The sequence below is a fragment of the Xiphophorus maculatus genome, chromosome 22 (assembly GCF_002775205.1).
Source record: "Xiphophorus maculatus strain JP 163 A chromosome 22, X_maculatus-5.0-male, whole genome shotgun sequence".
In the NCBI taxonomy this organism is placed as follows: Eukaryota; Metazoa; Chordata; class Actinopteri; order Cyprinodontiformes; family Poeciliidae; genus Xiphophorus; species Xiphophorus maculatus.
The window spans coordinates 12,148,545-12,163,985 of record NC_036464.1 but is presented as its reverse complement, the minus strand read 5'-3'; the positions used below and the strand labels follow the sequence as shown (position 1 = coordinate 12,163,985).

At 34.5% G+C, this 15,441-nt stretch overlaps 1 protein-coding gene across 4 annotated transcripts in view; it reads right to left on the bottom strand.

Moving 5' to 3' along the window:
• Positions 1-15,441, bottom strand: part of dst (dystonin) — a 112,920-nt gene that overhangs the window by 77,169 nt on the left and 20,310 nt on the right. For 3 of the 4 annotated variants that reach the window (XM_023327802.1, XM_023327806.1, XM_023327804.1), the window contains 5 exons: positions 10,672-10,733; positions 6,571-6,660; positions 4,875-4,988; positions 3,693-3,770; positions 1,797-1,889 (listed from right to left, as the gene is read on the bottom strand). In XM_023327802.1, the coding sequence (XP_023183570.1) occupies positions 1,797-1,889; positions 3,693-3,770; positions 4,875-4,988; positions 6,571-6,660; positions 10,672-10,733 (437 nt within the window). Of the gene's footprint in view, positions 1-1,796; positions 1,890-3,692; positions 3,771-4,874; positions 4,989-6,570; positions 6,661-10,671; positions 10,734-12,395; positions 12,578-15,441 lie in introns of those variants that run through there. The other variant, XM_023327805.1, reaches the window with a different exon arrangement.

Below are 15,441 nucleotides of genomic sequence, written 5' to 3'. Positions count from 1 at the left end.
CTTTACAAGTGAAAAAAGCTAACTTGGTATGAAGTAGAAAGTTGAAAATGTGAAACAAAACTTATGTAAGTTTTTAAAATTAGCCTCGAGCAGTAAGATGAGCATGAACACAAAGTTCCCCCCAAAAAAATAAAAAATCTTGTCCTCAGGTGAAGAGGTTAATCTTGGATTCCTCTGTCAAACATAGTAAAAATAAAGCATTTATTATAAAATTCCTTCTGTTGACACCTGTCAGTTTTCTGTCAGCTGAGTTTTTTTAATAAAAGACAAAGGTGTGCAGCTTGAATGAAGTTCGACATTTGAACCCATCAGGTACCCAGATGTCCTTGCAGAGCAAGAAGAAACAAGTCCTATGCCGCACCGCCAAACGCTCCAGGGCTTGCGTGAGACGGACAGCGGCAGGTGTTGGCAACTTCATGGACGCTACCTGTCAGCTTGTCTGAGTCCAGGCAAAATTCAATATGCTGCTTTCACTCTGTTCATCCAGGCGCTACAGAGCAATTGGATGTGCACTAATACTCTCCTTAAGATCAGAAAATAAACACAGGCTCAAAGTATAAATGACATATTGATTTAAAGTAATTATATCCCTGATTCAAAATTATGAAGCTTTAAAAACCGTACTGTCTCAAAGTGGGAGAGAATTGAAGTAAACATGAAAGGAAGAATTTCCTCACTGGGCATGTGGATGTTCGTGTGAGATGATTTATGTAACAGCATTAGAGTGATTGAGTATTCCCAGGGGGAACATTTTTTAGGAGAATACTGAGGATCTACAGCACCATACCTCAATTTAGAGTTTAGAGTGCACAGAATACTTAGAGCTCCTCAAAAATAACACAAAATGGCTGAAATGATTGCATGTATCAATAGGTACAAAACAGAGTTGTTTTTCTTAGAGATGAAAGGCAGATTTCAGAAAATATAAATTAAACAATGAATATGACTTTTCATTTACTTAGTCTATTTGAATGTAGAGATGTTTTGTATAATTAAAGAACTTTTTTTTTTTAAAAAAAAAGGTAATGTAGAACTAGAGATCTTCCTAAAGTAGCTCTTTGTAAATGTACCTTTTTATTTATCTCTTTACAACTACAGACTCCAACATATTCAAAAACACTCATTTTTGTTTTGATCAACAAAAATTAGTGTACAGTTCTAAAGTTAAAAGAAAATGACTCATAATTTTTAAAATTCTCTGTAAATAAAAATCTGAAAGGTGTGGCAAGAATTTTTTTACCCCATCCCATTTTCTCTGACTTCACAAAATACCTATCATCTGACCTCTGGAGAATTGCACCTCAAGTACTGACAGGGCAAAAAATTAAAAGAAAAAAAAAGAAGCCAGCAATCTTGAAGTAAAATGTGTTACAGGCTGCAAAATGCTTAATTCCTGTAGAGAATAGTCACCATCCCTAAACACATAGCCAGAGTTAAAATAGAATGGTTTAGCTCAAACTATATTAATCTGTGAGAAAGGCCTAGTCAATGTGCCGAACTAAATATAAAGACTTGCAAACTGATGTTTACAGAAAAAGGCACCTTTACAAAGTACTTTACCAACTTTAACTTATAATTATATGCATTTTTTAAGGACTATTACATAAAATTCAAATGAAATAAATTAGTGGCTGCAAATGTGATGAAACATTAAAAAGAACTTCAAGAAGTGCAAAAGTTCACCAATGTAGTGGTTTTTTTTTTCATTAATGAGGCCATGAGTTCATTGATAAGAGATAAAAGAGTCATTGAAAGAAATTAAGCTGCGTTACTACAGAATGAGTTGCATCACTAACCTGAAAGTGCAAAATAATGGTCCAGATCAATCCCAAGGTTAGCTTTGGATTTCCATCAGTGATGTCATCGTTCCTTATATTTACAAGTTTGACCTAGAGATATAAGATCTACAATCAGTACAACACCTCTTTATATGTTTATTAGTTGTAATAATCACACACAAAATAACTGCAACTCTGTTTTGCTAACTTTTCCTGGTCATGTATAACAACCACCACTAGGTGGCACCCTAGTCTAACACTTCTGAATGGTTACATTTCAGGTGAACTCTGTGCAATAATGACTTTACCTAGGGGAATTATATAAACTTGCTAGGACATTACCACATACCAGAATCAGAAAGTGATGAGTCTTTAGAGCTGTCTCTCAAATTGAAGTAGAGCAAAGTCTACACTGTCTGGGTTTATGAAGATCCATCATTAGTTCCTGACAGCCTTGTTTAACTATAAAGGCTGTAATCACGCCACACTGGGAAAGGCAGATCTAAAGAAGTTTTAATAGCTAGATTACTTTATCAGTAACAACACTGCACGAACATATTTTGTTTCTAAGTTAGCTGGAATAATACATTATCTCATCTGTGGTCTTGCATGAATCCTTTGTTTGTGGCTGTACGTCACATCTGGCTACAGCTCAATGAGGCTGTGTTCATCTGTACACCCTACATACAGCCAAGGGGGAGGGGATGCAACCAGAGAGCTTTAAACTCTCTCTGCTGGAAATTTTAGTCTGCACAAATTCAATGGTATCATTTCTGTTTAGAGCAGCTAAAATGAATTTAATTTATCATAGGGAATTACAAAAGAAATGAAACAAATGAACACATCAGTTGTTACTAAGTAATGTGCATCTCTTTGTTGTCAGTGTCTATGCATGAGTAAATGGCTAATAATCCCAAAATATAATAGATCTGCACACATAAGCTGCTTATTTTAGCATTTTATTTTAGGTTTAAAGTTATTTGTAAATTTTTTGAACATGTTTCTTCTGTCTCAATGTAATAACATTTTTGGAAAGCCCTAGTCTGAGTTTTGACTTGAATCTGCTCAAAAATCTGTGGGAGAAGCTAAAGATGAGGGTGATAGGAAGGAGGACTTCCAACCTCAAAGACCTGGTGTTGATCAGCAAATATAAATAAAGAGATACAAAAATGTTTGCTCTCTTCTTACATTGTGTTCTTATCTTTTGAGTGATGCCTGTCTAATTTCCTAGCAAAAACTACCTTCTCTGTTGAATGTTAATAATTTAAATCTAAATCTGTGTCGGCTGATGACTGAAATCAGCCGACTGGTCAGCTGGACAAAATCTCAAAAGTCCGTCCTTTTCCAGGCAGTAAAACACCATACCTAAGCACTCACTGGTCAATCTAACCTCAACACTTTTTAGTGTGGTTGCTATTACTAAAGGAAGAACACTCAAATTATAAAGATCCAGTCAGACCTGGCATGGGAATTTTTTGTCAAATCAGTGAATTCACCTTTAAGGTTCAACCTCTGTCTGTCAAAACTGTACTGTACTGGAAGAGGAAATGCTGACAAGCTTTTAGAAGTCTCAAAGTTAAAGTTGATGTTTACATTCTTTAAGGGAATGACGTTATGCTATTAGTTATGCTAACCATTCTGATCAAGCTGAAAATGAAAGGTAGCTTAAAATGAAACAAAATGAGGTAGCTTAAAATGTCAGCTCAGCAGTTAAGTTTTCCTCTTAAAGTATTATTACTGCATTGCAACTATTCCTCTCTTACATGTATGATATAGCATTCCCTTTGCTACCATCATAAATAATTATTGATCATTCATAAGAAGAGAATGCTATAAAGAGATATTTTCTTTATGGTCTTTTTCAATTACAAGATAGAACAAAAACCTTAGAATGACCATGACCAAGTCCTTTACCTGTCGCCTCTTTAAATAATCCAGAGCTATTTGTACATTTTGGAGTCTGTGGAAGCGCATCCGTCCTCTCTCCCGAGGCTGTGGAGATAAATAGGAAAGAACAGCTGTATGCTTATTCAGATACTTAACAACAGGGAATAGGTGGGAAAATGATTAGGTAAAAAAACAAATGGCACAGAACATGCATCTTACCCCCACATCTGAAGAGGTAAACAAAAGTAAAAGAACAGACAACTGACAGACATAGAATCCACAACAATTGTTGCCATTTCAAATCCACTCAAATTGTGTGCATACTCTGAATAAAGTGTGGTGAACCACCCGTGTGCTGAACATTTTCCGTCTACTCAAGCCACATAGATTAGTTCAAAACAAATCAAATCTCAAAACCAAAAGGAAAAGCAACTCTTAAAGCCAAAATGAAAGAATGAAAGAAATAAATTAAGATCCATTTGGATCTCAGTGCCACCAATGATTATATAGTGCTGTATTATGATCTTCTGTGGCAAATGCTCATGAACGGCTACGGGCCACAGCACGATGAGGTAATGAAATGGAAAATGCATTCGAGCCAGGATGCAGCAGCAGAAGCAGCAGTGAAAGGCTTGAACTGCATCCAGCCATCCTGTCCCTCTCTGTAGTAAATGCAACGGCACTAAAAAAAAAAACATTTTTAGTGAAGGCTATTCAGAGAGCTTCAGCAGCTAAATATTTCCAAATTCACAATTTAAAGGCCAAGACAAAAATTAATCATCATCGAAGTTCAGACAGAATTAACTGTATGACTTCATGATGTGTGGAGATATTGATGTGGATGTGAAAACTTTTTTAATGCTTTTTATACATGGGTGTGGCTGATCGCGTGTTGCAGTTTTTGTAAAGAACTGATGTGAATGGTCCCAGGAAAAGCTTTGCATTATTTTTATTGCAGCATAAAATTTAAACATAATTCCATTATGTCTTCATCAAAAAAGTCCCAAAGCAAAAGTGCTTTAAAACAATGTGGAAAAAAAGGAAAATATGTTCAACAATGGCCAAATAATGTCATTATCAGCTGGAGAAATAACTACACAGACCTGTAAGAAAAGAAACCCTATTGTATGAATATTTCTATGCTTCTACTCAAATGCCACAACATGAGCTGAATTAGTGGGCTATTTTAAGGGTGCAAGCCACACGTACCCCCTTATCATCATCATCATCATCATCATCCACCGTGTCTCCATGCTGCTCAACCGCACATGCTTCTCTCCCACTCACCAACCGCAACGTCTTCAGAAAATCACGCTCCCTTTGCTTTATCACCGAAAAGGCAACACATAGGGAAGAAAAGGAAGACATGGACACACACACACACAGCCACCAAATCATAGGAAAGTTGGACAATGGACAGAATCCAGTCAGAGAATGGACAGAGGGGGATGAGGAGTAGTAGGAAATAAACAGAAAAAACAAACAGGTGCTTAGAGGATGAACGTAACACTAATGTAAGAGGGGGGTGCCAGTATTTGGATGAATGAAAGAAATGATAACATGAAAGTCTCATACACTGATGTAGGCAAATAGAGTTTTATACATATTTTAAAAATTAATCAGCAGAATTATCATAGCTAGAATTCTGCATATAATCAGAACCTTCACAAGTTACATATGACTTTCACTATAAATCATTTTTCAATTTTCAATTTTGTCAACAGATGCAAATTATTACATTATAGAAATACAAAAAGTCCATTAACTATTATTAAATTTGAATTGGAAATCAGACACTTTGATCTTTTTTTTGTAATGACGTTTATTTATTTTTATTATTATAGCTTCCGCTCCATATTGTTTTTATAGAAACAGTATAGAGCGAAAAAAAATTCCTGAAAAATTCTGGTTTACAGAGAAACAAACTGCAAACACTTAGGCTCCAAATTCAACAAAAAAAAAAAAATAGTACGCAAACCTCTCTTCTAGTATAGTTCTTATATTTTTAAGAAAATAGTAAACAGTTTTTTCTGGTAGTAGAAAACATTTAAAAAGTACAGTGGTTTCTACACTTCTGTTGGTCTACTGTACAACCTACAGAAACCCTGCTCACCCTCAGACACAATTCACCCACAACACAATTCACCCTTCAGGAGAATTGTGTTTGTCTACACTCTGAAATTAGGTTATCCAAACTTTCTGTGATCCATTGACACTAATGTTGTACTACCTTGACCTTGAGATCGCTGTTGGGTGTCTATGCATTCCATACAACATTAACAACTTTCTCTTAAATAGGTTTTGTTGATCTTTTTATAAAAAATACATTTCTAGTGTTTTGCTGTGCAAAAGCGAACGCTAAACAGAGCATTGGGTAATACTGTATACCTCACAAGGAAAGAAATTAGGCTTTTGTATTAAATATCAAGGACAATAACACAATTTCAGTCCAATCATTTACAAAAACAAACAAAGCAACATTTAGAAACAAGGGTCATGTAATTAATTCAGCAATTTTATGTTAATATGTTAGATTTTAAAAAAGCATTTAATATTTGATGTTGAAAAAAGTCGATTTTTTTTTTAGTTTACTTTAGTGGATGGAGCAGAAAAGCTGATTACAGGGATTAAAATCCCAGGATTTTCCTCTTCGCTAAGTTAAAGTTACATAAGAGCAAAAAGAAAGTACCAAAGCAACCACACTGAAAATGTAGGATAGTCTGTGCTGTATGACAAGATCTCTAGATATCTTGTTTGTGTCTGGGTTATCTGACTGATCTCTTTCAAAGTGGCGCAAACTTCAATATCAAAATCCAATTTCAGGTGAGCCAATCAGATTTTATTCCATGTAAATCTGAGCCCTTGTCTTTTTATGAAGCATATAAAATAAAAAGCACAAACTCACCAGTGTATCTCCAGACAAAACCTCCAACAGTGAGATCAGGTTATGTCCATCTCGTAAGTCTTCATACAGGTCATTTATGTGCTTTCGTACCTGCAGAAGCAAAAAGGAAGATAAAATGTCTGAAAGTTGACCAAATTACTGTCCTGCTGCTGCTGTTTATTCACATTTTGAATTTATTTTATAGATTACATGTCATATAGAATTTATTTGTTTAAAGTTCACACATTCTTATGCAAAATAATACAATTTCAGCTACAAGTTTCTTTATTATTACTGAACTTTTCTACTTTATATTGTCCGAGAAGTTTAGAAAGACATTATTTCTACACACACATATATTTATTTTAATACATTTACCAACAACTCAGAATCTCATTAACTCAAACATATTAAAATTCATGAAATGTTCTTGAAATCTGGAATCATGTCTGGAAACCAAACAAATTAGCATTGCCATTTCTAACAAAAAGATTATTATACCAGAAGTTTGCTGAAGGCTGCAGAAAAGAGAGTATTTTTTTTCTGTGACTTGCTAAGAGATATTTATCCAAATGCTATTTGTGTACGTTTGAACCTTTATTTCAACATTCTTACCCTGTGTAAATTTTGCTGAAAATTTACAATAAAATCAATCTTTGGCACTTTTTTACATGCTTTTAAAACTCTGTTAAATAGTTACATCACCATTTTCAATTCTGAAAATAGAACAGTTCAAATACACAATTAAAAGCTTCCAAATTGTCCTGACGGTAAAGCCAATAACAAAAGTATGCAGAGAAGCATTTGTCATTAAAGTCTTCCAAGGTTATCAGTGTGACACTTCATCTAGCAACTTAAGAGAGGTGCTAAACAACAGCAGTCAGAGACTCTGTCCTCCCTGGCCTAAATAGCACCCCCTTGAAATCAGTCAGCTGCCCATTGACCTGCTTTAACACAGGACTTTTAGGACTTTATTCCCTGATAGCAACCACAGCTGTGGAGCCAGAATAGATCAGTATGTTTGCATTATTGAGTCAGCGAAGAAAATCTTAACCTATAACTTGGCACCTCTAATTCCTCATTGACTACATGTGAGACCCTTAGTATGAAGAGACAAAAGTACCAGAATTCAAAATAAAAAGATGTGTGATTGACATTTAGACTAACCAAATGCATTAATGTGTCAATTGACTATGATTAGCGGTTTAAATGAATGAGCTGCACAAATAAATTATTTCAACTGTTGTGGTCACCAGCATTGCAAGTACACAATAGGTCAATCATCCTGATTGCAGCAGACCTATTCCTAACTAATGGTCTTGATGAGTCACGTTAGCAGGTAAGAAAAACCTATGCTTTTTTATATTTTTTTAAATTTCTTTTTCTGAATTGTGGTGTGTTTGACACTCCATACTGCTAAAACATACAAAGAAAAAAAATCAATATTTCTGAAAATACATGTAAAAATGATGCACCTTAATTAAAGTAAAATAAAAATGGTTTTCATCCATCCATCCATCCATCCATTTTCTTCCACTTATCCGGGGTCGGGTCGCGAGGGTAGGAGCTTTAAAAAGGTTGTCAAACTTTTTTACTTTGGTATGCAATTTCTAATCCATACGTAATTCAAAGGAGGTAATTTCATCAGGAAACATTATTTCATTGTTTTTTCTGCAAAGATTGTGTCAAGATTTACATCACTTACTGCACTGCAGTAAGTGATTCATAAAGCAAGAACTGGAACTAACAGCTTCTATGAGCCTCGAGCATCCTTCCAAAAACAAAATGGCAAATGGTTCTGTTCACCACTGTCAATCTGCCTTAAATAATGACGAAAGGACGCTAACAGTCTTGTTGTGTAAAATCTGATCCAAGAGTCATAAAATCATTAGACTGGTAGAACTGAAAGTACACTGCAGACTCTGATCCTAAGCTGAACTCTTTCTACTGTCTTTTAAAATGAATAACAGAGTCAGCATTTTTGCAGTTTTTTCACAGTAATGTCTGCATTAAGCTGGAGATAAGAGACTAAAAGGCCATCAGAGCTGCATGACTTATTATGACAAAGTGTAATGAGTTTTTTTCATGCTACAGGTGGTACAAAGCAGTGGGTTATAATTTGTCCCACGGATACTGTACATTTTTAAAATGCTGAGTAGGGGGCAAAATACAAGTTAATATTTCAGAGAGAAAAAATAACTTCATAGAAGTTAATATTTAAAAAGAATATTTAAATTGTGCCTAACTATGCTTTGTTCAAGAGATTTACTGTTTCCCAGGTAAACTCTGTAATACTCTGTAAAGTATTCTTGATGGAGTAGCACAAACAGCCCGCCTTTCTCAGACTGATCCTTTGGGCACTGATAGGTCACTGTGCTCAATGTGTTTAGTGGACCATATTTGCTGTTATTTGTTTTTTATCTGGTAATACAAGATCAGCATTTACGCTTTAATATTTACCTACATATTAAAACACATTGGTTTAATTAGTTATGAAATCAAATCACTTTTTAACCCGAAAATAAAACTTTAAACCAAAAAACAGAAGTGACAGAGTCTCTTTTCTGATAAAAAAAAAATCTGCTCAGCTTTTATTCTTCTTTTGACATTCTGGCCTTGAATTTTAATACAAAAGTTTATATATATGTTCCCTTCCTGTTGAATTAATTAGTTTCTAACAATGCCATTCAATTACAGGGAGAGAATAGGGCTAAAGCAAACAGAACATGAGAAACTGCAATATGAAAAACAATATAGGCTTCTAAGGAAAAGGAGCAAAACTAGGGAAAACCTATTTACCTGTTTAACATTTGTAAGAGGAACTTCTTCCTAGCATTCTTTCTTGTCATATTGTAATGGAAAAAAGAAAGTATATCCTCCTTTAATGCCAGGGTTCTCCATAACAGGAGTTAAAAATTATCTGGTCCCTACAGGTTCTAAAATGATTTAAGTACTAGAGGTGTATTTAGTTTATGACAGTTTCTACATTTTGGTTTCATGTCTGATACATAAAACTCTCAGTTTTACACAAGGTGTACTTACTTTTGCTAATGACTGCATGTCAGTATTGTGTTTATAACTATTGTGTACTTCTAACGAGTTGTATTTTTGTTCAGTTGTAAAGCCCCATGTGGATACTGTAAATATGTATTAATGTCCAGTACTTTTTAAAAGACTTCATATCTCTTTACGTTTTTCCCATTTTAAGTTTTCCACATTGACCCCAAACCACAAAGCAAATCTGAAAATGTGACTTTCATTTGTATTTATGCTGCAGTGTATCAGATTTTTTCCTTCTCCTCCACAATTTCCTCTACTCTTTTGATGAATTCTTTAAAATACCACTCAAATACAAAAAGGCTTGAGGATAAAGTGTGACAAACTGATTAAATTCAGCTACAAATACTTTTGCAACACACTGCATGCACACATACATCCAACACAATGATTTCCTGCATGGTTTTTCTAATTTGCAGAACCAAAACTGGTGTCATCGTGCTAAATTAATTAGCAAAGATCATCAAAGTTTCTGTGTTTCTGTAAGGCTTTACATGCAATTCACAGCAGTCAAATTGCAACCAATAAAATTCCTTCAACATTTACAATTTTATTTTTCTTTAACAGGTAAATCAAACAATAAAAGTCAACTCAGATAAATCTCATTTAAGAGATGGCAGTGAGTCATTCCATCTGATATCTGAAACACATATACAAACATTTTCATATCCTTCATATTCCAAAAGGCGTGACAGATGAGACATGCCCATGCTTGTCTATTGTCTTAAGTGTTTCATTAAATTCCAAACACTGATGAAACTACATAGTAAGCATTTCAAATTTACCTTTCAACAAAAGAAAACCTGTTGCTGCTACAGAGCAGCCACACATGTCTTCCTAAATGACTTTCAGCAAGCTTTAATAACGTCTCAGGAGGAATGTTAACATGTTAGGACCTAATAAAAAACTAGCAATAAATGATTTACTGTGTATGTTACATGAAAATGGTTTTGATAAATGTGACAGAAAAAAAGACTAGCCCAACATATAACCAGCACAGTTTTCAGATACTATCAGTTTTTATAAGCAAACATTTGCAAACTACTGCCAGATAACATGTCTTACCTTGAATAGATGCTGATTTATCCATTTTGTAAAGGTCTTTTTCTGCACTCTGTCTCTTTCATCTACAAAAAGGAAAAATATCACAACATTAATTGTTTTCTTCTCCAGTTGTTTAGGCACATCTGTTTTTGCAAAATCCATCAAGACTGAAACTCCTCCAAGCAATGTATGTTATCTAAATTGTTAGGTTAGTATGTATTTTATTGTAGCAGAAACGATTACAAAGGATGGGTGAATCACTGCATGCTACAAAAGTGTGGTTGTAAGATATGCTACAAACATTTTCCTTAGTTTGGGGGATTTCAAAGTTTTACAGCTTAATTTTTTAAGCAAATTCTTCTATTTCTAGATTAACCCTGTCAGTTTTATATTGACAAGGCATTGAAAAGGGACAGAGGTCAACACTGCACTAATAACATTAAAAAAATATATAACATAAACCAAGGTAACCAGTTACAAAACAAACATGAAATCACTGTTGTCACTTCAAAACCACAAAACTCAATACTTTCTACTGGGTTTTTTTTTTTTTTTTTCTCAAATGTAGAATTATTCGTAAATGTGAAGCTGAAGGAAAATCGTAAATGATCTTCAAGATTTTTAAAGAGAGACTTTAAGTCATTTCTTGGTAGGTTTGCAATTATGTCACAATTGATAATTTTTCATATGATGGACTGAACAGTGATCCATGACATGGTTAAAGCTTCTGATGTCGTTTTATAAGCTAAATCTGAATTTCTCCACAAATTTATTCCTGACCTATACAGTGTCTTCCCCTGCTTAAATTATGCTGTTTGTTCACTAAGGTCTTCTAATAATCTTCTATAGACTAGTTAGTTGATCATTAAAAGTATTGTGATATATACTAAATATTCGGTTTGTTATGTAAAAAACATGTGAAAAAGTTAACACTGCAAATAATTCTATCACCATAATCAATCGCTTTCTTTCTAACATTTGTAACAAAACAAGTTAACAAAAAGAGTAAGAACATAGTCCTGAAAAACCAAAAACGAATTACCACAATTCAAGTTAAAAAATATAAACAATTGATGCAGAAAAAAAGGACTCTTGCTTTTCAAAAGAAGACATGAAGCAATCCTGGAACTTTTGAGGACGGGAAAGTGTTACAGTAACACAAATGAAGTTTGTGATTTCCCAGAGGCTCTCAGCTACAAGCTGTCAAAAGCACCACAATGTTTTATTTGTTATTGTTGTTGTTTGCATCGCCATACCAACCAGACTGACATCACCCTGTGACAATGACAACACCATTGTAAAAGCAAAGGCATTTTAGGAAAAATGCAAACTGGTATCTTCAAATTCAAGTATCTATTTTGTTCCTGCAAATGTCAAGTCCTGGCCAGACACCACAGCATGTGACTTATTCCAGTGCTTACACGTTTGCATACACTCTCCTCAGAGTAATCTTTAGTAAATGCAAAACAAAAAAAAAAGAAGAAAAAACACATGTACATGCCGATATTAATAAAGGCAACATCTGTCAGCCAGCTCACGTTTGTCCCACAACTACCACCATCAGCGGTTTCAGAGAAATATTTCCTGAACCCTAACAACAGGACCAACAGCAGATTACCAAATACCTTTCTAAGTCTCCACGGTAGATTACACTATAAGTTTTACTCAGGCAGATCAGAACAATCATCAATGAGCAAACACTGACGAACCCAATCATTTAAGAAAACTGTAACATAAGTACTGACCCATGCAGCACATGAGAGTTACCAGATGTGCTCTGTGATCCCTTTCAGTTTCAAGCAGGTACTTCATCCTGTGTGGCAGTTTCCGACCGGCAGACAGCAGGATAGTGGTCCAGTTAGACAAATGTCGTGTAAATGAACGACCAGAGAAGCTGCTTTAGTCTCTCCGAGCTTCCCTTTCTGCCCAACAGCCTCCGAGGGAGCTGCAACTCCCTCTCTCATCAAGGATCCAGAGCGAGTCCTGTCAGGTTTTCCATGGCTACATGCTATTTTGAGTTTCCATGCGGTTTGGTGTTTATCTAGCAGCAGCTTGCCAAGGTAGTGAAGAAAGAAAGATTTTTACAAATGCATCCGTTTTTAGTGCCAGGATGATTTCAACTCACCATAATATAGTGAGTTAACTCAGCATATTAATTATTATATAATTAATTTTTAAGCAAGAAAATAAAGGATTAAACAAAATTAGCTGTATGGTGCAGTTGTTTGTGTTTTTTTAATCATCACAGTCATCTAAAAACATCCAGGAAAATACAAATCAACCACCTGATTGATAAGATACGAAAACAACCAAAACAGATGATAAGATTTAAAAATATCCATTGTTCATTTCTAACAGACGATTGCTTTTTAAAATGAACCAACTACTTTGTTGAGTCAAAGATCTTTATAAATGGATGCCGACTTTTAGTAAATGTTAGAAATATTCATGTTAAGCTACAGAAATTATTGTAGCTTTCATTGCACTATTCAAATTCAAAGTGAAAAAGCTACTATCACATAGAAAATCCTTCAAAACGGTCATAAACCAAAGAAAATGTATGACAAGGGTACTTTAAGTATTCTGGTACTCTATCCTCCACAGATTTTTCCATTTAGTTCATCTAAAAATAGTCTATGAGTAAGAGGCACTGGGAATTGGAAAGTGAAGTGGTGTGACAATTATTCTGCATAAAAAATATCAAGTAGAAGATGAAATATTTCAGTGTCACATTATGTCACTGTAACATGAACCAACCCATTTTCATCTGTAAGCAGAGCCCACTTTCCTGCCATATTCAAATATTCTACAAGACTTTTATTTATTTATTTATTTATTTTTGGGGGGTTTAACCTTAAATAACCTGATTCCAAATCCAAAGAGAAAACCTTGGAAACATCCTAGAAAGTCAGTACCAGGAGGCTTCAGCCACACTAGATGTAATAGAGACAGCTAGTGTGCGATAGCAGATTGATCCACTGTTGAAGCGAGGGGAGTTCAGGTGGCAGAACCATGGATAAAAAATGCACATGGTTGATTCCCCAAAAAATTGTGGAACCAAACCTGGAGTTTCAACCTTTTTCCCTCTCCAGACACTTTTTCCTCAAAATTAACATTAGGCTTTTAGAAAAGCAAAAGTAATTTACCTCTGCACATCTGTGAAACAATTTTTTCTTAAATTTAGGGTACGAATCATCTAAATACTTAAAGGAAAACTACTCCAAGTCTGATTCTAATTTTGTCAACAAATAGTATAGCTTAGGAGTAAAATAATGCCCGATAAACATTAATGTATGTTGTGGTGGAAAATATTTAAATAATAATAAATATTTTTTTTCTGCTACAATATCAAACTTAATTTACTGTAGTTGAGTCTAACAATAAGCAGATACTGTCTAGTAATATATGTGCCTTATATCTCTATGACCTGTAAAAAACTTTGTGGTTACCATTTTTTTAAGAATGTAAAAATCAGGGCTGTTAATCACGAGTTAAGGCAAATTCCTTTTACTACTGTTCATTTTTTTAAGGCACGAGATTCCGTACTTTTTGACCCTCACATGCATTAATCGCAATTAAATATTTTAATCAGTTGATATCCCTAAAAACAAATCTATTCTTCTTTTTAAGTGTAATTTAAAGTATTAGATTAATCTTCAGATAAAATACTTTAGACTTATAAATTATGATGCTTATTTGATTTTGATAACAAATGAAATCCAATCCGATGTAAATTTTATGTTACAATAAAGTCAATTAAACTGAGGGTAAGATAGTAACATCACCAATAAAATACCAAAAATTGCTAAAGCTCAAGAAAATATAAGATATCTAAGGAAAAATGCAGACATTCAGAGGTTCTGCTGTGTCATCGCTGATCCTTACATCATCGTGTAGTTGAATCACAGATGGGGAAAGCTGCTCAGACTGAAGAAGGACACCAACTCATACACTGCATTACATACAAATTCATCCAAAAAAGGAAATAACATAGACAAGTTGCTTACGTATGCCAGGAAACTGCCCAGCTCAGAGCAAAGGTCAGGTCAGAAAAAGAAATCATCGAAGAGCCAGACAGTAATGATTACCATGCTTCATATGTTGACAATTCACTGATAACACACACACACACACACACACATACACGCACACTGACAGATTCATGACCAACACAGATACATCAGCTGGTATGAGATAGCATAACAGTAACAGATTTTTTATCATTATTATTTCCACCATGAATGTCTGAAAGTAATATATTTTGGACCAGAAAAAATGAAGAAGAGTTGACCTGCGCTTCCAAGAAAAATATTCAAGGAAGATTTATATTGTGGTGCCCTCTGGAGGATCTTCTAAGAATAAAAAGCAGGATCCTTGGTAATTCTAAAAATCATTAAAGGTCATTTAATGTTTGACCATGAAGTGGACAGAATGGGGACCATATCAAACTAACAACAACAAAGATATGATAAAAAACAGTACCAAGGTGAGAAGTAATGTGATCATTCCCATAATTATCTGTTATTACACAACCTCAGCACCTTTATCACACAGATTATAGAATTGATAGCCCCATTTTTAAAATGGGGCTATCAAGAGGTCACCAATCTCCAAACAAAAAACATCAACTTGTGCCATATATCATAATTATTGTCCTTTTTTAACTCCTCATTATCTTTACAGTGTGGGTTTTTTAAGATGATTTACCAAGTCTGTAGTGGTACTCTTCTTTGTGGCCAACACTGCTACTCTAATTACTTAAGAGCTTATCAACATCCTTAGCCTTTTCCT